Raw genomic sequence first — 24,110 nt, 5'->3', positions numbered from 1 at the left:
CAATATATGCATTAGGAGCATGGTAGTATAAATTCCACATAATGATGACACGAAAATGAAGTTATTCAAAATATACTAAAGATATATCTAGTCAAGAGAGGCAATTTTTTCCTAAATGGAGGCAACTGCGACCATAAATTATATATTATATTTTCTGAGAGAGAGGAAAATGGCAAGTTTTGTCATGTTTTGTACTGAGAAAAAAGATGTGTGTTCAGGTTAATTAGGATTAGTGCTCCTACAGTATATAGAAGAATACTACATACTGTATACTGTATTCCGCAAAAACCCTTTTCTTGTGTGTACATTTATGAAGAGTGCAGTTTCATGGCCAAATGTTACATATATTTAACTACATTAACAAGCTAATGGTTTCAATTTTACATTAATTAATTATATAGCCACCAGCTGAAATTAAGACCCAGTACTTTATACACAGTGTGAAAACTGTAGTAAAACAGTGCATCGTAGATACGAAAATGGAAAGAGAATAATTTGAAGTGTACAGGAATGAAAGCACAAAAGTTAAGCTAATTCAGAATGAAGCGCACCTTTTTTTTCCCTTTGCAATAGATGTAAGATATGAATAGAAACACTTTCTCAAATAATTACTGGAAGAGGGAGACACCATACAAATTCTAAATCAGTTCTATATTACCAGATAGAACCAGCTGAAATACACTCTAATTATTTTCCAAAGAGAGAGAGATTTAGTGATATACTTCTGACATTCAGCAATGAATCACATACAAAAATAATGTGCTGAATTGCAAACATACAATACGATAACTGCCCCTAACAGAGAGACAGATCAGTATTTAATTAATAGAAGGAGTATGAAGCTGTAAATTTACTGGATTTTGTAATGACACACATTAATGACCTTCTTAAATAGTTATCTGTCTATAACCAATTACAAGTATACATTAACTCATTGCTTTAATTAAATATTCTGGTAAATAGTATGTGAGTGGTACTTATGACATCTGCTCTAATGTACAGGCTACGAATAGTCTGCACTCCAGAACAGGTGTATACATCACCAGTTGAAGAAACAATTAATCTAGCACTGTAGCTGTATGTTTCCTCAACCTCGATCCCATAAATCCACCCTAAACACAACAAATTTGTCATCTAGTGAAACAGCTGCTAACTACAGTTAATTACATTCTTTATTTCAGGTAAGCATTTCTCTGCCTTGGTGTCCTGCATTTATCTGATGAATGAGGGTCCACTTCTATTTTCAAGGTTCTAAAGAACCAATTTACTTTTGAGACGATACTTGCAACACTTCCACTCTCTAGATGTTTCCACGAAGGTAATACTCTGTGAACTGACAATGTAAGTCAAAGGTACACTGAAATGCAACATAACAGTCATAAAAACACAAAGAATATGCATTTGTCACTTATGCTTTCAAACTCTAGTAGTGTCCATTCTTATAAATTGTTTTCACAATGAAGCTAAGATTTTAGTTTAATGGAAGATACTTCTCTGTTTTTCAACCATTACGTCATGACAGAGAAAATATGTAACAATGTTCAAAATTATAAAAATTACAATGAATGTATATATATATATATGCAACAACTGGGGAGAGACTCACAATGACAACTGGAATACCTGAAGAGAGGAAATGAAGAGGAAGTAGGGTATTATTTAATATATAAATGAAATTTAGAGCTCTGGTTTAACCAAGAACACTTGAAAAATACTGGTGATTCCACAAATGAGAAATACACATGAAGTGCCTGCAAAAAGGATTTACAGAAATGAGTTATTCAGTCAGGTACCACAGTTATCTCATCATCATCTCTTGCACTACTTAAGTTATTAGCTTTATCAACTAGTTGAGCCTGTCTCAGATCAGGGTCAGTAGTCTCAACATTTTCAGGTGATTTTACAAGATTACACGATTCTTCGAAAGAAAATGGACTATGGCAATCACTGTCACTTTTTTCACCAGCTGCAGGAGATCCAACTTCGTTCACATGAAGTTTCATCACTGTCCGTGCATCATCAATCACACTCAAATTTCCACACTGAAAACCACAAGCACTTTGACTGAAATCTACATCAGCTGAATCCCACAATTTAATACCACTGCCACAGACTGATGTTACGGGACACCACATTCGGGTATCACAATCATCATCATCATCATCATTATCACGATCATCCTCACCTGTAACAACTGGTAGGCAAGGTTTGGCTAGATTAAAATTTTCATCCTCATGATGCCTTATTCTCGGCTGGTTGCCTTTCTCATATGATACTGGTGAAATTTCCTTTTTATCATCACATTCACTAACCTTGGCTTCTCCAGTTTTATTGTTATTGATGAAATCTGGCACTGGAGATTGTGACGCTCTAACTTCGGGACCTTCTGGGATTAGCTTTCCAGATTTCTGAAGCATTGCATCTTTAACTGCATTAGCCAATGGCCCTGCAGTCAAAAGAAATGCTGCATCACTATTTGATGTAGGCTGTTGATTTATGATAGCAGCTGTTGCTTTGTACTGAGGCTGGGATTTGTTGAAGAAGCTGCCTGGTTGTTGAAACAATCCCATAAGCTTTTCTAAATTGGAAGTTGCTTTTTGGTCACTGACATGGATGTCTGGTGGTGCAACCCATGAAATCTTTCTTTGTGGTTGAGGAACTGTGCTATGTCCAAACCTACTAACTAATTTCGAACTATTTGAATGAGTTTCATTTGTTGGATTAGAACTGACTGTAACTCCTCCATCTGAATGGGTTGTCACTTTTGGAACTGGAATTTCAAAATTTGTGCTCTGAAGAGAAGAATTACTTTGGATATCTGTTACAAGTTGATTATGCTTTTCAGTGAAACTTTCTGGATCCATAAGTCTCCTAACCTCCATGTCATCATTATCTTCAGAAGTGTCAGAAGCTAATGACAGTAAACTTGCACAACTGGACAAACTTTGCATTTGTTTTGCAATGTTCTGAGATATTTTGGATGTATCGATGAGTTGAGTCGGCATACCTGGAGAACTCTGGGTTGCATCACCTGTAATTATTGATGACGATAATGATGAGCCAGACAATTCACTTGCTCTAAGGGCAGCACTTTCATCCGTGAGGCCGCCTACAGATGGCTTCAAAGGTGTTTCTGATTTCTTAGATTCATCTGACATTTCTAAATGGTTATTTGGAGATACATCATTGTCATTCAACTTGAAAGAAAAGCCAGGTGTGACAGTCCTCCCAATCCTCCTGTTTATATCTGGATTTAAAACACTTGGTTCAACAGAAGTCACCTGGAACCGGGATGATGATGCAGATGGTGATGCTGTTACTGGACATGATGATGGAGATGATGATACTTCGAAGAAAGTTGTCGGTGAAGACATCTCGGATACTCTTGAGACCTATAGACACAGTTTATTTTATCAGAATTTAATGTAAAGTTTGTTGCATAATTCACGCATTTTAAAATGATTAAAAATATGTCATTTGTAAACCAACAATTGTGAATATTCCCCATCATACACTTAGTACTTGCATATTTCTCTTATGAGTATGTTATTCTCAGCCACATAATTAGTTTTGAAGATAATACAAGTATGTACAGAAAATGTTAAGCTACAGAAAAGATCTGTATTAATAATAATAATAATAATAATGCAGTAGATAGGTGGCACAATAGTACTAACATTTTAAAACTGGAAAACTGCATCATATGTACGCATCTATTAAACAGGAGCATGCATTGGAGAGATACTCATACTTATTCCACTGATAGTTCTGCTCATCAAGAAACAAAAACATCTGAACAACAAAACAACTGTTCTAAAAAATAATAATATATTTACACTTTCAGAACATTTTTATGGAATATTTATGATGAACAATACTAATCTTTCTTTATTTTCCTGACTATAGCATTCTATTCACAGCGAAGGATTAAAACTGCTCCACAGTGTTTCATGGAATGAGAACACGTATCATTGTGGAACGTGATTTGTTGATCAGATGGGGGTGTTACCTTCTGTGATCCCCTTGGTGCTATTTGAGAGGAGTACACTATGTGCAGGCACCCTGGGTTTCATCCTTTCTCTTCCATTCCTCATCGTCAACGACGATGACAACAACAGAATGCCAGAATGCTGGTGTCCTTATTTTGTCAACAAAATTGTGTACTGCATAATGATTTCTATTTTTATTTCCCAAATGTGTGCATACTTTGGTAGTTCATCAACAGGTGTAACACGTACCTGTTAAGTGGCTGACCCCATTTAATTTGCGCTGTTTGTGCTCAGTAACAAGTAAAGCATAAGCCTGAAAACTACATTCACAGGTGGCAGGCAAATCAGTACATTTAGTTGTTACAATACATAAGAAGGAGAACATATTTTTCAATAAAAGTAGAAAATATGCTAAACATGTGCACTGTTATTGACTGGGTGTCATGACTATCATATGAAATAAAACTTCCTGACAGAGTAAAACTGTGTGCCGGATCAAAAGTTGAACTTGGGGCCTTTGCCCTTTGCAGGCAAGTGCTCTACCATCGAGCTACCAAAACATGACTCATGACCCATCCTCATAGCTTTACTTCTGCTAGTACCTCACTTCCTACCGCCTGAACTTCACAGAAGTTCTGCCTAACTTGTAGGACTACCACTTCTGGAAGGAAGAATATTGCACGGACTAGGCTTAGCCACAACCTGGGATATTGTTTCCAGAATGAAATTTTCACTCTGCTGTGGAATGTGCGATGACGAGAAATTTCCTGACAAATTAAAACTGTGTGATGGATGTGGACTCAAACTCAGGACCTTTACTTTTTACGGGCAAGTGCTCTTCAATTAAGCTACCCAAGCATGACTGTCCTGCCAGTTAAGCAGGGGAACTGTGAAGTTTGGAAGGTAGGAAATGAGGTCCTGGCAGCAGTAAAGGCATGAGAATAGGTCATGAGTTACGCTTGGGTAGCTCAGTGGTAGGGCACTTGCATGCAAAAAGCAAGGGTCCTTGGTTTGAGTCTCAGTCCAGCACCCATTTTAATCTGCCAAGAACTTTCACATCAGTGCACAGTCTGCTGCAGAGTGAAAATTTCATCCTGGAAACAATCCCCCAGGCTGTGGCTAAGCCATGTCTCTGTAAATCCTTTCTTGCAGAAGTGCTAGTCCTGCAAGTTAGGCGGGAGAACTTCTGTTATATTTGGAAGGTGGGAGATTAGGTACTGGCAGAAGTAAAACTCTGAGGGTGGTTCAGGAGACATGCTTGGGTAGGTCAGTGGTACAGCATTTGCCCACAAAAGGCAAAAGTCCTGAGCTTGAGTACCAGTCTGGCAACATAGTTTTAATCTGTTAAGAAGTTTCATATCAGCACACACACTGCTGCTCTGTGAAAATTTCATTCTGCAAGCACTTTAAGTGTATGAAAAATAATAAATCAGATTAAGTGGAGAAATTTTTAAATTTCTGAGACTTTGAGAGACTACAGCATTTCATTACTACAGCATTGGTATTACAAGCATTGATTTCTGAAAACTCACAAGTAGCCATTATGGAACAAAATGAAAATGACTCTGCAAATGAACAAAGTTGTTCACTAATATGAAGCTCTGGTTGACAACCTTGATAACCTAGTATGCTTGGGGCTGTGTCAATGCTGGATTATCAAATATGCCAGATAATGAAGGTTATTTATAAAAACGTGGTTTAAAAAAAAGGCATATAAGTAAAACCTACAGTTTTAATGTACAAAAACAAGTGACTGTTATTTGTTTAATAGAATAGGAGAGACTACAGTATTAAAAAAATTAAAGTATGTATTACTTTTCTATAAAAATAACACTGAATTAAAAGCCGAATACTGTAATGTTCTATTAAATCAATTTAAGGCTCAAAGTTTTAGAAAAGTTCAATATACACAATTTTTTTGTATGCCAGTTATGAAATACAATAGGCACCACTGGTTTGAAAGGATCAAGAACAAACTAATTATAAAAACTGTTACCAAGGATTTGGTGCAGTTTAACTGGAATACGTTGGACTGGTATTTAACCCCAGTGGTTAAGCTGAAAGTTTGTCCTGAGCTCTCCTGAACATTGCAGGAAATGCTAACTTGTTTCTTGGAATGAGCCCCCCTTTTTTTTGTTTTGAGAAACATCATTTTGTATAATCTGCAAATTCATAACTTCAGAAGTGCTGTATTGTTGGTTACTCTCAGTGACTTTCATAACAGTGCTTCTGAAACCTAAGCCCAGGAGATATGAGTTTTAGCCATATCTTCTTTATCACTCTCAGTTTCTGACAGCTTCTGTGGGTTGAAAACTCTTTGTAACATCAGATCATCAGTCTGCTCTTCTTTGATTGCTGAATATCTATCAATGTCAATCCATTTGTCAACTTCTTTGACTGAAAATGCACTCAGTTCATAAGTGGATGCTGAATTTATCACTTTTACAATTTCAGAGCGATCAGTTCTCGACTCCTAATTGTTTACATCACTTTCCATCTCGGCTTCTTCGAGCAGTTTAGGCCATAGTTTTCTCCAGGACATGTGCAATGTTGCATTTTTCACACAGGTCCAAGCAACTGCAGCAGTTAAAATAGCATCTTTGATGTTAACATTGCATTGGAACTTTTTGATGATGCAGTAGCTTAGCAGCTTTTGCACAAAAATTCCTCTGTACCAGCACCTGAAATTTTGTTTGTTCCCTCAGTCCATGGGTTGAATTAGTGCTGTAACACTGGCAGGAAGATACATGAAAAAAATTCTACATGAGACAAAGTCAGATTCTGGAGGGTGACCTCAACAGGTGTCAGCATGAGAATCACCTTACAATTTGTAGATAGTCCAATTTTTTGAAAGCTTTCTTTCACAACTGGACAAAATGGTGAAAGAATCAGTCTTTGAACAACTCGGCCTTCATCTAGGAATTAATCTGTGCACCGTAAATATCTGGGATACGCGTCATATTTTTTTCAGGTTTAGGCTGTTGATGTTTCCCACTCAAAAACAAAGGAAGTTTATGATCATCTGACACATTTTCACACACTAAGACAGTTATTCTACCTTTATTCTTTTTCAAATGCATTGTGATGGACCTCTCAGCTTCCACTAAGGTTGAATTTGACAAACATTGCTGTAACAGTCCAGTCTCATCAGTGTTGTAAATTTGATGTGGGAACAACTTATGCTCATCAACAAGCTTTTGAAACATCGTTTTGTACTCATCTGCAACACCCTCATTAGTTGATTTCATTTTATTATACCAGAAACATCTAGTTTACGGATGGTCTGACAGATTTTGAATTATGAAGCAACCCTTTCAATAATGGAAGAACTTGATGTGCGGGCATAACTAATTCCTTGTAAAAAAATTTGGCTTTTCAAATAACATATGCCTGATTGATGCATTTCCCTGTGCTCTCTTAGCAATGAAGCACTTATGCAAAAATTCATCTACAGTTCCTTACTGAGGTATTTTTAGAGTATGGCTCATGTCCGGGCTTTTAACCGAAGCAGATTGTGACACAAATTTCTCTAGCTGTTGTTTTTATTTTTTTAATATCATATAGAGTTGAATAAGTGATACTAAATTTACTCATAATATTGTCTCAGTTCTTGCCTTTTTCCAGGATTCATATGATGTCCAGTTTTTAGTGAATTGTTACATTTTTGCTCTGTAAAACGTATTCATTGTACATATGAACTTTTTACTGTGTTGTAATCTTTTGACAGTCATCCAAGCAGCTGAATATCGATATAGTGCAACGATTTTATTAAATAACTACTACATAAAACCTCGCAGCACTGATTCAAATGTAAGTACTGTAAATTTAGGTCTAGTGAACAAAGAATCACTGATACTAGCACAAAGCTAACAATGCAACTGGCTTATCTTGACAAGAATATAATCGCTCAGGGAGGCAGAGAACTATTACTGATGAGACGCTGAACCAAACAGTTCCAATGTTTCTCAAAGGCATTCGAGTGTACTGCCAATTGCGCCAAGCTAAAAATATGAGAAAACTTCTGATGAACAAGGTGTGATCAAAAAGCAACAGGAATTATTTTATTAATTTTGCAGGTTTATACATTCAATTTTCAAATTTTTTTACATCTTTTTGGTACACGTGTTTCTGATGTATGTTTGCATTTTCAGCAGATCTGAATATTTAGTTTATTTTTGATAGTCAGAAATGTATAAGTGTTTTTGAGTACGTGGTGAATTTTTACTTTATAAAAAGATGGATCAAATGATTTGTATTAAATTTTGCTTGAAAAATGGAATACAGTGTAGTGCCGCATTCAAAATGTTGACTGTGGCTTTTGGTGAATCTGCTATGAGCAAGACCAGAACTTACAAGTGGTATAAACATTCCTAAGAGATGTGAGAGGACGTTGAACATGACGACCGTCCTGGATGCCCTAGCACATCAATTACTGACAATTGTGTGGAAGAAGTAACAAAAATGGCTCTGGAAAATCACCAAATCATCATCAGAGAGGTAGCTGATGATGTCGGCATATTCTTTGGATCATACCAAGCGATTTTTTCAGACGTTTTGGGCATGAAACATGTCGCAGCAAAGATTGTTTTGAACCTGTTGAATTTTGAGCAAAAAGGACATCATGTGGACATCACTCAGGAACTGCTGAATGAAGCTGAGAGTAATTCAGAACTTCTCAGGAAAGGTGGCAAAATGTGAGTATACAGATATGATGTCAAAACTGAGGCCCAATCATCCCAATCAAAGAATGAAGAGCCAAGACTGAAAAAAATTTGACAATTTTGAACACATGCGAAGGGTGTTTCTCACTAGTTTCTTCCATTACAATGGGATAGTGCACCATGCATTCCTGCCTTACGCTTGTACGATCAGTAAGGAATACTAACTGGAAGTTATGCACTATGTGTGTGAATCAATCTGAAGAAAATGACCACAATTGTGACAAAACCACTTATGGAAACTGCATCATGATGATACTCCCGTTTACACCTCAATGCTTGCTCGGGGTATTTTGGCAAAAAACAAAACCATTATGTTGCCTCAGCCACCTTATTTCCAGGACATAGTCCCCTGCGAGCTCTTTCTGTTTCCAAGACTGAAGTGAGCCATGAAAGTATATCATTGTGCCACCCTTGATGAGATAAAAACAAAATCACTGAAGGAGCTGAACACCATAATGAAAAGTGAGTTCCAGAAGGACTTACAATATCAGAAAAAGCACTGGTGGAAGTGTATTATATCTGAGCGGGATTTATTTGAAGAGAACAAAGTTGATGTTGACCAATAAATAAAAATTATTTAAGAAAAACAAACATTCCTGTTAGTTTTTGATCACGCCTCATGTGCTGGACTATTGACACTGCCGGATTATTGAGTGCCAGATTGTCGCAGTCTTACTGTACATAAAACTGAAAACAATGAGTTGATGTGCAGCAATGTGAGGAAAAGTGAGTAAAGACAAACAGGTTAAGAAAGTTTAAAAATGCATAAATGAGAATCGAATAGTGCTCTTGAATAACTAGCACAATTTGTGAAGTAACTGAGAGTTTTATACTTCCTATATGGACTAGGAACATCTCATCCTTAACTATTCTGGTGCAGCAGAAACATTGTTTTGTCATTCATTGTCAGACCTTAATGAAAATAAAAAATGAATTAAAAGAGCAAATGAGAATTTAAAAAAAGAGCCTGCAAAGAGCTCTTTATCTTACACACATGTATCCATGTTAGATTATAGTCTGAATCATCATCTGTGATGAGTAACGAGTCATTTCCGAAAAGCACAAATTCATTCCCAAAATGTATTACTGTGAACAGGTATCTGTGTTGCATAAACCATAACTTACGACTTAATGTTTTTAAAAAGGAACTGTACCTGGAAGCGATTCCGAGATGGACTAGGGATAGGACTCGAGACAGGACTAGGGCTTGGAGATGGAGCAGGGCTGCGTAGACGACCACCACCTCCACGTGGTCGCGTTTCTGGCAAGAGGTGATGTGGCTGTGGCTGCTGGTGATTAGCTGTTTCCACATTCCGCATCAATGTTTCACAGGTTAACGAGATTTTTCGAGAAACAGATTTTGGAATACGTAGTCGACGCTCTGGCACTTCAGCTCCAACTGTGTCTTGATGTTCCGATGCTTGCTCTTGATTACGAGTGCAGAATCTACGCACTTCAGCCACCAGTTGTTCATATTGTTTATCGTCATCTTCCTGTACAACCATGAAGAAGTATTAAAAAATGAAACACTCTCACAAGTTCCACCATAAAAAAAACTTAACAGATAATAGCACAAATTCATTTAGAAATTACACATTGGGGTATTTTGAAAGTCTGGTATCCAAGTGAAGGACATCACTGGTTCAAGTATATTAAATTACATGTACTATTCATTCCAGTAGATTCATAGTGAGGAGGTCCGTCAGGATGCAGAACATGTCCAAAAACAAAAACATATAATAAATATTTACATAGAGAAGAAAGATATGCTAACGTACCTTCCACAGATCCCAAGTGAAAAGTCCTTATGAGTGTGGAATAAGTCAAAGAATCTTGAACATATTTTCATTTCAAAGATAACAACATGTTTCTCACTACACATGTAGATTTTCAATACACTGTGGTAATTATTAGGCTATAAATACTTTTGGATTAAAGAAAAGCATAAGTATTGAGTTGTCGACAGGCTCACACTAAAGAAATAAAATTTGCTATTTTTTAGAGCCATTCTTTGATGAGCTAGAGTAAAATACACACACAAAACACACACCTATGCATCTACATCGTGCTGGCTAGACTAATGCTGTATTTTTGGGAGTGAACTGGTTGCAGTGGGGGTAGCATCAGGTGGGGAGGGTAGAGGGAGAGAAAGGCGGGAGGCAGGGAGAGGGACTGGGGGTGAGTCGCTAGAGGCTCGTAGGGAGGCAGCTTGTTTGGTGGCTAGGAGTGTGGAAAGGAGAGGTGGCAAGTATATGGGCTCAGCGGGTAATTCACATTGTAGGGTCCAGCAGGGAGTTTTGCAAGCTGAAGATGGTATATGGACATGAAGTGGGACAGGGTGACAGGACAGAGGAAGGGGAAACTGTCAGGTGAAGGGTCAGTGAGTTACCTGAGACTGAGGCCAGAACAATTATAGGAGTAGAGGATGTGTTGTAAGGATAACTCCCAACTATGTAATTCAGAGCAGCTGGTGGTGGAGGGAAGGATCCAGACGGCCTAGGTTGTGAAGCACCCACAGAAACTGAGCACATTCTCCCTATTGATAACTCAACATTTCTCCTTCTTGCTGAGTGGTCTCCTTTAATCCAAAATCAATAAATTCTACAAGAAATTTCCTACAACATTTATACCACATAGCAGCTCTCTTCCTTCCAAACCTTGTGCCATCCCTGCTTTGTTACTGTCCATCAATGGCCTAACCATGGAAATCTCCTTCTCTGGATACTATCCATCCTTTCACAACAACCTTCACCTTTTCAGATTACACCAGTCTCTATCACTCACAAACCTAGTATTGCAGAAAAATCTTTCCATGATACAGGCATCCCATAACCACCTCTACTCCCTCCACAAGATACTATTACTGTGCAATTCCTGGTACATAAACAAAATCTTCAAAACAGAAACCTGTGCACGTCAACACCTACAGCAGCATTCCAACCACCACCTCCATAAATTGTCAAACCTGTTGACATCATAGCACCCAGACCCTGCCTAGCTGACCTCTTCAACTTACCACATCTTCTAAAACTCCCTCCCAACACCTAAAAAAAAAAACCCAGAACCTCTAATAAACCAAAGAAATTGTTTTTAACCTTTCCACCAAAAACCTCAGTGCCATAGAAGTTTCAGCCCTACACAAAGGCCTCACTTCAGCCCTACACCCAATTTTAACCCATGTTGGGATTGTAAAAGACCTACTATCCTTATCCCAATCCCCGCATTGGAAACACTTCTTTGCCACCAATCCCTTCAATCAAAGCCAATCTAATCCGAATACTCAACCAAGCCTCTCCCAGTTCATACCACCATCAAAATGTGACCCCCCCCCCCCCCCCCCAAATCTTCCACCTTGTGCGCCCACTGAAAGAATTTCTGCTCTTGTTGACCAATACCTCAAGCAACTGCCAGAAACCTAGCCTCCTACATCAAAGATACCAACCACTTCCTTCACCAATTCTCCATCCTTTAACTCCTGAATCCCTTCTTGTCACTGTTGACTCAATTTCCCTGTACAACAACTAATCCCCTATGTCCATGGTCTTGCCACTATTGAAAACTCCCATCCTCCTTCACACTCCAAACCCACTACCTCATTCTTCATACACCTTTCTAACTTGATCTTGACATGCAACTACTTTTCCTTTGAAGTGGGGGTATAGAAATAAATCCATGGCCCAGTCATGGCCACCTGCATAGCACCCTTCAATGCCAACCTGTGTATGAGATATCTGGAGGAATCCTTCTCAGCCTCTCAAAACTCCAACTCCTAGTCTGACTCTGGTTTACTGATGATATCTTCATGATCTGGACTCAGGACCAAGACATCCAACTCTCATTCCTTCACAACTTCAACAACTTCCTTCCCATTCACATCACTCTGTCCTCCTCAACCCAGCGTGCCAATTTCCTGGAAGTTGTCCTCCTCCTCTCCGATGGCTCCATCCACACATCTGTCCACCTTAAACCCCTCAACAACCACTGGTACCTGCATTTCAACAGCTGCCATTCCTCCCACACAGCCTGGCCACCTGGATATGGTGTATCTGCAGTGACAATAACTACCTTTTCCAGTATGCTGAAGGTCTCATAAAGGCCTTCACAAAGTCACTATTCCCCAGACTTTGTCCACAAATGGATTTCCTGTGCCATATCCCCACACAGCCCCAATCCTCCTATCAGCCCCAAGAACCAGCTACAAAGGAGCACCCCCTTTGTCACCTAGTACCATCCCAGGCCGGAACAAATGAACCACATCCTTTGTCACGATTTTCATTATGTATCATTATGCCCTTAAATGAGCGACATCCAAGATCCTTCCCATCCCTCCTAAGTGGTGCTTCAGTGCCCACCCAACCTCCACAACAACCCAGTCCATCCCTCTGCCACTCCTAATCTCAACCCCATGCCACAGGGATCATATCCCACCTGTCCACCTGGATGAATGGCCACTGCCACACTGTGGCTAAGAGCAAAGTGAGCCATTCTGTGGCACAACATGCAATTGAATATACCATGCTTCATTTCAATGGCTGCTTCACAATGGCCAACTGGCTCCTCCCCTCCATCTTTTCTGAAATATGCAGATGGAAGTTATCCCTACAACACAGTCTCCATTCCCAAAATTATCCTGGCCTCTATATATGGTAACCTACTATTCCCACACCCCCCACAACCATTTCTGCCCCGTCATATCATCTCCTCCCAATTCACATCCCGCCACCCTCATTGTGTGCCACTGTCTGCCAACACACCCTCCCGTCTTTGTCCCTTCTCTGCTCCCCATCCCCCCACCCCAACCTTCCAACATTGCACTGCACGTGGCAGCCTTGTACTGCCACCATCTAGTCCCTGCATGCTCTGCCAGACAGTACTCTTCTCTTCCCCCACCCATAGCCTGCTATCCCTCTCCCTTTCCATCCCTAATTTGGAATACTGCTTTTATTCAACATGACAATTGCATTCTGGCCACAGCAACAGGAGATAGTGGTCATATGTGCATGAAGTGTATTTGCTTTTGTGAATACGCGTGTGTGTGTTTTTTTTCTGAATAAGGCTATGGCTGACAGACAACAAAACATAACTTTAAAAACAAAGTGAAATCATGTTTGTTCATATTCCCCACATACCACACAACAGTTCTAAATCATCATCAAATAGGCGATTGAGTACCCTGAAGATCATGCACCAACCTCACAATGCTCTTCCATAGATGGCGATCTTGTGCAGTTTGGATCCAGTTGTCACGGACTCCAAGCTGGCAAAGATCTTTCTGTAGCTCACCCTCCCATCGCTTCCTGGGTCTTCCAATTGGATGGCTACCATCAGGTCTTCCCATAAGTATGGCTTTTACCCAAGAGGTATCTGGTCTTCTACCAATGTGGCCTGTCAAGCTTATTCTCCACGCTTTCAGTTTTTGAACGATGTTCAGTTGCCTCATCAGCTAATACAATTCTCGGTTTTTTTCTACGTCACCACGAGCTCCCTTCCTGGACAGGTCTAAAGATTCGTCTCGTAGTTTTTCTTTCGAAGACCGATAGGTTTTCTTCGTCCTTATTTTTGTACTTAGGGTACAGTTTTGAATGTATTGTGGTCATAAATTTGACCTGTTGCGCTTCACAGCATGAGAGTAATTAATAGTATTCACCAAACACGCAAATAAATAAGCGTGGATATTAATGTTTCCTGGCTACCAGCTGTAACTAGTTAGTAATATTAACAATATAATTTTATGTTCGTAGTCTCTGAATACTATTAATGTATACATTAATAAAAGTACAGGGCTATTACAAATGATTGAAGTGATTTCATAAATTCACTGTAGCTCCATTCATTGACATATGGTCACGACACACTACAGATACATAGAAAAACTCATAAAGGTTTGTTCGGCTGAAGCCGCACTTCAGGTTTCTGCCGCCAAAGCGCTCGAGAGCGCAGTGAGACAAAATGGGGACAGGAGCCGAGAAAGCGTATGTCATGCTTGAAATGCACTCACATCAGTCAGTCATAACAGTGCAACGACACTTCAGGACGAAGTTCAACAAAGATCCACCTGCTAACTCCATTCGGTGACGGTATGCGCAGTTTAAAGCTTCTGGATGCCTCTGTAAGGGGAAATCAACGGGTTGGCCTGCAGTGAGCGAAGAAATGGTTGAACGCGTGCGGGCAAGTTTCACGCGTAGCCCGCGGAAGTCGATGAATAAAGCAAGCAGGGAGCTAAACGTAACACAGCCGACAGTTTGGAAAATCTTACGGAAAAGGCTAAAGCAGAAGCCTTACCGTTTACAATTGCTACAAGCCCTGACACCCGATGACAAAGTCAAACGCTTTGAATTTTCGGCGCGGTTGCAATAGCTCATGGAAGAGGATGCGTTCAGTGCGAAACTTGTTTTCAGTGATGAAGCAACATTTTTTCTTAATGGTGAAGTGAACAGACACAATGTGCGAATCTGGGCGGTAGAGAATCCTCATGCATTCGTGCAGCAAATTCGCAATTCACCAAAAGTTAACGTGTTTTGTGCAATCTCACGGTTTAAAGTTTACAGCCCCTTTTTCTTTTGCGAAAAAAACGTTACAGGGCACGTGTATCTGGACATGCTGGAAAATTGGCTCATGCCACAACTGGAGATCGACAGCGCCGACTTCATCTTTCAACAGGATGGTGCTCCACCACACTTCCATCATGACGTTCGGCATTTTTAACCCTCTTAGTGCCAAATACGATCTGATCGTGATCCAGATTTTCGGCGAAAAATGCCAGTAACGATCTGATCGTGATGCCTTTCTCATTCATTTTTTCCGCGCTTGAAGGCAAAGTTGTTAGTATTTCCTAGCGAATGAGAAAGGCATCATGATCAGATCGTTACTGGCATTTTTCGCCGAAAATCTGGATCACGATCAGATCGTATTTGGCACTAAAAGGGTTAAACAGGAGATTGGAAAACCGATGGATCGGTTGTGGTGGAGATCATGATCAGCAATTCATGTCATAGCCTCCACGCTCTCCCGACTTAACCCCATGTGATTTCATTCTGTGGGGTTGTGTGAAAGATTCAGTGTTTAAACCTCCTCTACCAAGAACTGCGAGCTCGCATCAACGATGCTTTCAAACTCATTGATGGGGACATGCTGCGCCGAGTGTGGGAGGAATTTGATTATCGGCTTGATGTCTGCCGAATCACTATAGGGGCACATATCGAACATTTGTGAATGCCTAAAAAAACTTTTTGAGTTTTTGTATGTGTGTGCAAAGCATTGCGAAAATATCTCAAATAATAAAGTTATTGTAGAGCTGTGAAATCGCTTCAATCATTTGTAATAACCCTGTACTTACAGTAGGGTATGGCATGTTTCTTATATCCTTTCAATTTGCATCAGAGAAATTATGTCACGTTATCTGTGACCATAGTGAACAAGTACCAGAAGAAGGTAGAAAGGGATATTTACATATTACAATGACTGTCTGCTGTACTGTTTGTAGCTCTGTGTAAAATATCTGTCAGCAGTTTCCACCTACTACTGCTACTACACTGGGGCACTTTCAACAGTTTCCTTTCTTCTCAATTATTCGAGATAGAAAGCACAATTGGTGAAAGAACCTCAATCAAATGGTAATTTCTTATGTAAAACCTACATTTAATAGACATTATGGTACCATCTGCACAGTTTCCTTACTTACTGATATTTCATTATTTCTTTATAAACTCATAATATTCAGTATTTATGAAACCATTAACACAGCTACTTTACATTTCTTTATTCATGCAATACCATGCCAGATGTTCAAAAGAATGTAAGCTTTTTATCATACACAAAATTTAATTTGATGAATATTATATATAGACAAGTAACTGTAGTGATATATGAAAATAGTAGTATTTCATACCATCTTTTTCTTTGGTCTGTCATCCAGATCCACTTGCGTTACACTGTGATTAACTTTCAAGGAGTGCGTAAGTGCTAAAAGGCCAGCTAGTTGAATGTTGTTATCTCTGAGATCAATCCGCTGTAAAATATTTGATAAAGAATCTCATATCACTGGATTTCAATGTAAAACTGTAGTTCTGCTACACACATTCAATAAGAAATCTATCAGGCAACCTACATATGCATTTTTTCTATTACCAGCATTCAATTAATAAAGCTACAATTTCTTTAACTGAAACTAATCCTCTGTGTGTCACATACAAACAGAATGATAAGTGAAGCATGTACATAATGACAATTAAGGATACAACTTATTGTGCTCAGAGAGTTCTGCCCATGTTACTGAATTCACATATAAGTCAAGAGGTAGTTCAGCTTTACCAATGCTGTACGTATCCCACTGAATTCTATATCACTACAAGACACACTTTCTATTTACAGTACATAGAATAATAGCACAGAGTACATAATTAAAAAACTGCTCTCTCTGAAAACTATAAAAATTGCTACATATTCACTTCTAGTCATCTAAATGCTATCCTGACAGTAAAAAAAGAATATTAAGTACCCACTAAGACAATTTCTTATGTATTTTTGGACAGTATAAGTGTCAACTGTTGAATTACATGTGGCACAAACAAGTAGACATGCAACTGACAGTGCACCACATAGAAAGTAAAAACACTTTACTGAAATTTTAATACAATTTCTATTACAATCAAATCTCAATATTCTTAATAATTATGTATTCCATTAATGATTCACTTTCACAGCATGTGAAATATCTGGCAAGCTGTAAGCCTTACCTAATGTCGTCACCAGTCTTATCGTAGTACTTCATATTTAACACTTACACTAATTTACACACTACAACTGCATAAACAAAGATGTCCCAGGTGAGACATGTAACTCTGTTTTCAGTTTATAATGGTTTACATTGTTCTCCGGGAAAGAATATGCCTATACTGCTGCACTACCAGCTGATAATCTGAGTTTAGGGTTATGATTGGACATTTATCATTTGCTTGTTGCATCAGACAAAATACTTAATACAGGTAGACATTCTAGCAGCCAACTGTCATATTTGAATGCTTCACACAAGACTGTAATCAAAATCTGTTAAGTTACAGGTGAGATAAATTTGAATATTTGTGGTTTGTATTCACTGCTGTACATGGCATGCAGAAGCTACTCTAAATCTGCCATATGTAAGGACTCCAAAATGAATTTATGTCTAGTGTAATGTTTCATTTAAAAGTGTTGACTTATCAAAACACTGTATAGATGAAATATATGAAGACTGTGCAGGAGAGTTTCATTTCTCAAAGAAAAAACTTTTCACTATGGGCATCTGCAAATGATGCTGTTCAGACTAGAGTTCTTTTCTTCAGACCTGACCCTGCATTAGGTTTGGTTCTTAAGAAAAACATTAAGTTGATTTTGTATGAGGATTTCAATATAAACCTTCAGACTGATTCTCCAGAAAAACAAATGCTGACTTACTTGAACCTTACAACTTAGTGTAGGCAGTATAGTTTCCTACTAAAATTCAGAGAAACAGTAATAAGTCACAAATTGTTCAGCACGAGAAAAATTAGTAATGGCTTGTCTGATCCTGAAGCACAGGCAGTAATACTGACAGGAATAAAGGCAGAATCATATCTCAAAGCACTGAACAAAATATTTAGAGATACGAGTCCACTTGTAATGCAGACATTTAAAGCCAATCTCGAAGGGGAAACTTGGTAAGAAGTCTGAAATACAGACAACTTGAATGATAAATATATTTTTTAAAACTTGTATCTCATTCTTTGACAGATCTTTACTATCAAAAAATTGTAGCCAGTCACACAGTACTAATAAGTAACTGATTTGAACAAGTAATGATATTATAATATCATGTAAGAGGAAATGGGAGCTGTTTATTTATTTAGTCATATGTCTCACAAGCAGTATAAAAATACAGGTGTATAACATCAGTATATGTATATAAAAAGAATACAGCAAGACAGAAACTATATGTAAAACTATCTAAATGGCAATATATAAGTTTCTCATCCACGTAAGATCTGTATCATCAGCTTTAATGAGATCACTCCAGCTCCCTTGATAGGAACAAAAGGGGCATTCATCCCTAATAAGCTTGACTGACTGGTTCTGAGTCCCACAGTCACAAACTCGAGACTCTGTAGTGCCCCACTTGTAAAGTGAGTCTCTGCACTGACCACGGCCAGTGTGAGTTCTGTTCAATTTGACCCATAGTTTTCTGTCAAGTTCTGTGCCAGCAGTATCACAGTTATACTTTCAGAACCACTCATGCTGTTCAGGATTTTCAATAAGTTTACAGTTCTTATTCCGCAGGACTCTCATCTCGATATTACTGTCATCTAGCTGTTCTGCTTGCCACAACAGTGGGTTTCTTGAATGAAGTCTATTTCATTGTAGACTTGGTATGTCTTCCTGTATGGGTAATTCCAGGTTCTCCTGTAGCTTGCGGTATTCCCTAAGCAAGGCCTCACTTTTATGGATTGCGGGTGGATAGATGTTGCTCAGCAGATGAAGCCAATAAATGGGAGTTGGTTCTATTGTTTATTATTAACTGCATAGTGTGGTTCAGCTAGACACTGATAAAGTTGGTGTGGCAGCTGTGTAGCCACACTGGAGCATAATACTCAGCTGCTGAGAAGACCAGTGCAACGGATGATGTGAGCAAGGTATCTGCTGAAGCTCACCATGTCATTCCACACAATTTTTAAATAATATTGTTATGAGTTATCTTGAGAGCAGTATTTTCAAGATGCTTTTTATATGAAAGAGTGCGGTCAAGGGTGACACCAAGGTACTTAGAGTATTTGATATGGCAAGAAGTGTTTTCATGACGATTCACTCTGAGCTCCTTGTTAGCTTGTTTGTTGTTCAGAAGGTTGGGTTGTTTGGGGGAAAAGACCAAACAGCAAGGTCATCAGTCTCGTCGAATTAGGGAAGGATGGGGAAGGAAGTCAGCCGTGCCCTTTCAAAGGAACCATCCCGGCATTTGCCTGGAGCGATTTTAGGGAAATCATGGAAAACCTATTCAGCATGGCCGGACGCGGGATTGAACCATCGTCCTCCCGAATGCGAGTCCAGTGTGCTAACCACTGCACCACCTCGCTCGTTGTTGTTCAGATGGAATTTACATACATCAGTTTTACTTGTACTGGGTTTAAGTCACCACTTAAAATAGGATCTCATAATGGCTGAATATTCTGTGACAACTGCCTCCACTTGTACATGATCTTCGGTTTTACAAGCAATAGTGATATCATCCGTGTAGCAGAATTCTGTTGACCTGTTATTGGGGTGATTGGAGATATATAGGTTGAATACTAGGGGATTAAGACAGAGCTCTGGTAGACCATTACTTAATTTCCTCTCCTTGCTCACATTTTCACCCAAGTAAGTGTGGAAATACCTATTGTTTATCATGGTGTTGATGGAAGTTACAGTTTTTTGGTATCAGATTGTTTTTAGTAATTTGTATACCATTCCTTCTCTCCAGACTGGGTCATATTCTGTGGTTAGGTCTACAAATGTGACAAATATCTTCATGTTTTCTTGGTAACTAGTGTCTATGAAAATTGTTAGGACCAATACCAGATCGCAGCAACTTCTCTGTGGCCTGAAACTTGCTTGTTTAGCGGGGATATTTTCCACAATGAATCCACTAATTCTATTAAAAATGAGTCTCTTGAAGAGTTTGTAAGAATAGCTAAAAAGGGAAATTGGCCTGAAACTTTGAGGTTGGTCAGCTGATTTACCTGGTTTCAAAACTGACACTATTTTTGTTCCCTTAGCTCATTGGGCAGTAGTCCATTATCTAGGATGTTGGAGAAGAAGCTGACCAGCCATTTTTTCCCACCATTACCCATGTTTATCAGAAATTCCAGGTGCACATTATCCAGACCAAGTACTTTAGCATGTTTAGTTTGTTTCAAGGCCTCATCCAATTTCATCAGTGTAAATGGTGAAGAGAAATTAGATTCTTTTGGGCACTGAGCTTTTACAGAGGTGAATTCTCATTTTATTTTGGAAGTATGTTGTTTGTCACAGGATGATCTAGATGTTTCTACTATATGGTTAGCGATTTGGTTACCTGAAATACCAGATTTCTGACTAGGTTTATTGGAGGCTCCGCCAAGCTTACACAGAAGGCTACATGCCTTTCAAGTTGAATGTTTTAAGTTTACATTTTCTACTGTCTCGCACCATCTTACTTTTCTAGCCGTGTCAAGACTTCGGAGGAGGTCGTCTGCAATAACATTGTCACCAGTTTTGCTCTATTCTTCATAAAATTGTTCGCAATGTTCATTCCTTGCTGGTATATATTCCTTTCTGTACCCACAGGGGATAAGTTTCTTAGCAGCAGTAAGAACAGCCCTGACAAATCAAGGGTAATTTTTGGGTGGGTTCTGGTGGAATAAAACAAATATATTTATCAATGTGGTTGGCAAAACACCGCCAATTAGCCCAGCGGAAATTCCATCTTGGTCGCGATAAAGGGACAGAGAGCCCTATATCGAGCATTACTGGCCTGTGATGGCTGTGTGGGAAATTATGTATGACTTCTCTGCACATAGGCAGTGGATGCCCTCTATAGTCCCAGTACATAAAGCAGAAATCTGGGTTGTAACCTCTTCGCCAAGCAGCCATCTGAACGTGGTCAAATCCTTGGCATCATAAACCAGGTACAGATTTTCATGTTCAGCCCAATTACTGACTGTAATACCACATTCACTGTCACGTGCATAGTCTCAAATGACCATGGCGAATATTAAATTCTAGCATAAAACAGATGATGGGCAGTAATTGGTAGAACATCCAGTGGCTACAGCACATTTGGTGGCTTACAAATATTATTTATAATGATGTCCTCCATTTGTATCGAGACATACTGGATCTCATTTTCTGTGTTTGTTGAAATAAGGTGAGCATGCTCAATATTGCTCCTTGCACAGGTGGCACCACCATACACACTGTGATATGTAGCACCCACAAGATCGTAGCCATGAATTCTATCTCTTTTACGCAGGTGTTCTGAAGCTGGAGTGTGTGTTTCTGTATTACAACTATTTAAATATCATTATTTACAGGAGTTTAGATAGGTACTAGCTTTTAGCTTGGCCAATGCCTTCTATGTTTACATGGCATACTTGGATTGAAGGCCAAGTCTTTTAATCACATGGTCCGGAGAAGGCCCATTTTTTTTAAGGTTTTTTGATTTTGATTTGTCTGCATGTTTGTAGCCAGGAAATCCAATATTTTTGACCTTGCTGCCGATTTGTTCTAGATCATTTACTGTTACATGGGGTACACATGTAGTATTCTACTATGGGCGCAAGAAGGGAGCTGTACTTCAAATTATGATATGGGAGCTGTATCATAATTTGAAGTACAGTCAAAGACGAATAACAAAATTTTGCTACAAACAATACTGCAAATTGTTGAGGATTACTATTAGACAGGGTAAAACAAAGAGAATGAATAGCTTTCAGAGCAAAATTGAAACTGTATGGTCAACTGTGAAAGAAATATCGGGGCAGAATGTGGGTGTTCGACATATTACAACTCTCTCACATGAGAATAAACCAAAGTTGGCTATATATTTAATAATCACCTCTAGTCAATAGCCGGAAACATATATTTTATTAGTAAGCCTACAATTAAATATGCAGAAATCTTAAAAAGCTAGTGTTACAACACTAATACATCACATGCATTCTACAGGAAACAAGCAAAGATGAAAATGAATCAGTTATTATGCCATTAAAGAGTAAGGACTCCCATGTGTTTGATGCAATCTGAAGTGGGATTATGAATAAAAGTGCACCACACATCAGTTCTGTACTCAGTCAGCTGTTCAATGTCTTTCAGGTGTGGCCAATTTCCTGATGGACTGAAACTCTCGTTAGTAAAACCACTTTATAAAAGGGTAAGTGAGAATATAAACAATCAGTGGCCAGTTTCACTGATATCAGTTTTTCCAAATTTTTGAGAAAGCAATGCATAGCAGAGTGGTAACATATCTCAGTACACATAATTCGCTGTCAGACTCACAATTTGGTTTCAGGAAAGAGGTATACACAAAAAATGCAATTTATCCTTTCGTGTGTGAGGCACTGGCACGGCTAAACAACAGGTTGAGGACAGCAAGTATTTTCTCTAATTTAACAAAAGTATTTGATTGGGTGGGTCGTACAATACTTCTGCATACATTAGAATGTTATGGGAATAGGGAAAAAGCTCAACAACTCTTCACTTTATATCTGAAAAATAGGAACCAGAAGCAGTTTCCCAGTGTCAACGTGATGGGGGTCATGTAAAGTGTGGGTTGTCATGGAATCTGTTCTGGGTCAATTGCTTTATCTTGAACTCTACTGACAAACTTTAGAGTTGGTAGTATAGACCAAAACCAGATAAAATGGGTAAACATGGGCTCTAAAATGCATACCTGCAGGGCTATGAGCACTTGTTCAGTTGAAGAGAAGTGTTTCAGAGCAGCAATGATGGGAAAGTGCTCATCGCTCTTAAGCTATGCACTTTAGACTTTTTTCTTGTTTTGGTCCACACTACCACCTTTCAAAATATAGAAAGCAAAGAGCTTTCAGTAAAGAAGATGTGTCTCACAGTAATAAAGTCAGTGGAGTTCTTGCTCACCCTGCATATCAATGACCTTCCACTAAACATGACAGATGACTCAAAAATATTTATATTTGCACATGACCCAAGTGTTATTGTCAAAGACATGGAATGTAATATAAATGATATAACTAATAGGGCAGCCAGTAACATCAGCATGTGGCTTTCAGAGAACAGATTAACTCTTAACAGCAACAAAACCAATGCATTCAGTTTCTAACACAGAACTCTTTAGCCAATTTTTATTGTCGCAAACTGGCCAAATGATCAATGAGGTCAAACATTTTAAATTATTAGGACTGAGGGTATATGGAAGACTATCTTGGATGTATCACGTTCAGGAGGTGCAGAAACTGAATGCTTCTACCTTCACTTTAAGAATGATCTCCACTGTCACTGGCATTGAAATGCAAAGACTTGTTTACTTTGCTTACTTTCCTTCTCTTATCTTGTATTTTTGTGTATTTTGGAGCAACTCTTTGCACTCACCAAGAGTATTCCCAGTTAAAAAAAAAAAAAAAGGGGGGGGGGGGGGGGGGGGGAAGGACATTTACACTGATCTGCAGTGTCAGTTTGTGAACTTCATGTAGGCTACTGTTTAGGTGTCATGGAGTTCTAACTCTGTCATCCATGTACATATCCATCATGGGATTTTGCTAACTCATTCAGAAGAAACAGTAACATTCATTCAGTGACACTAGATGTAAAATGATGTGCACTAGGATAACAGTTCCTTAAGCACTATGCAGAGAGGTACACACTATTCAGCAGGTTTCATTTTCAGTATGCTTCCAGC

General features: G+C 38.8%; 1 protein-coding gene across 1 annotated transcript in view; it reads right to left on the bottom strand.

The window, feature by feature from the left end:
- Nucleotides 1–626: 626 nt before the first annotated feature.
- Nucleotides 627–24,110, bottom strand: part of LOC126184971 (protein phosphatase 1 regulatory subunit 37) — a 209,031-nt gene continuing 185,547 nt past the window's right edge. The window contains exons 9-11 of the mRNA XM_049927668.1: nucleotides 16,599–16,718; nucleotides 9,865–10,203; nucleotides 627–3,392 (exon numbers count right to left, since the gene is read on the bottom strand). Of these exons, the coding sequence (XP_049783625.1) occupies nucleotides 1,782–3,392; nucleotides 9,865–10,203; nucleotides 16,599–16,718 (2,070 nt within the window). The 3' untranslated portion in view covers nucleotides 627–1,781. The remainder of the gene's footprint in view (nucleotides 3,393–9,864; nucleotides 10,204–16,598; nucleotides 16,719–24,110) is intronic.

The sequence above is a fragment of the Schistocerca cancellata genome, chromosome 4 (assembly GCF_023864275.1).
Source record: "Schistocerca cancellata isolate TAMUIC-IGC-003103 chromosome 4, iqSchCanc2.1, whole genome shotgun sequence".
In the NCBI taxonomy this organism is placed as follows: Eukaryota; Metazoa; Arthropoda; class Insecta; order Orthoptera; family Acrididae; genus Schistocerca; species Schistocerca cancellata.
Note: the sequence above shows the minus strand (reverse complement) of the source record. Positions and strands in the feature narration are given on the sequence as shown.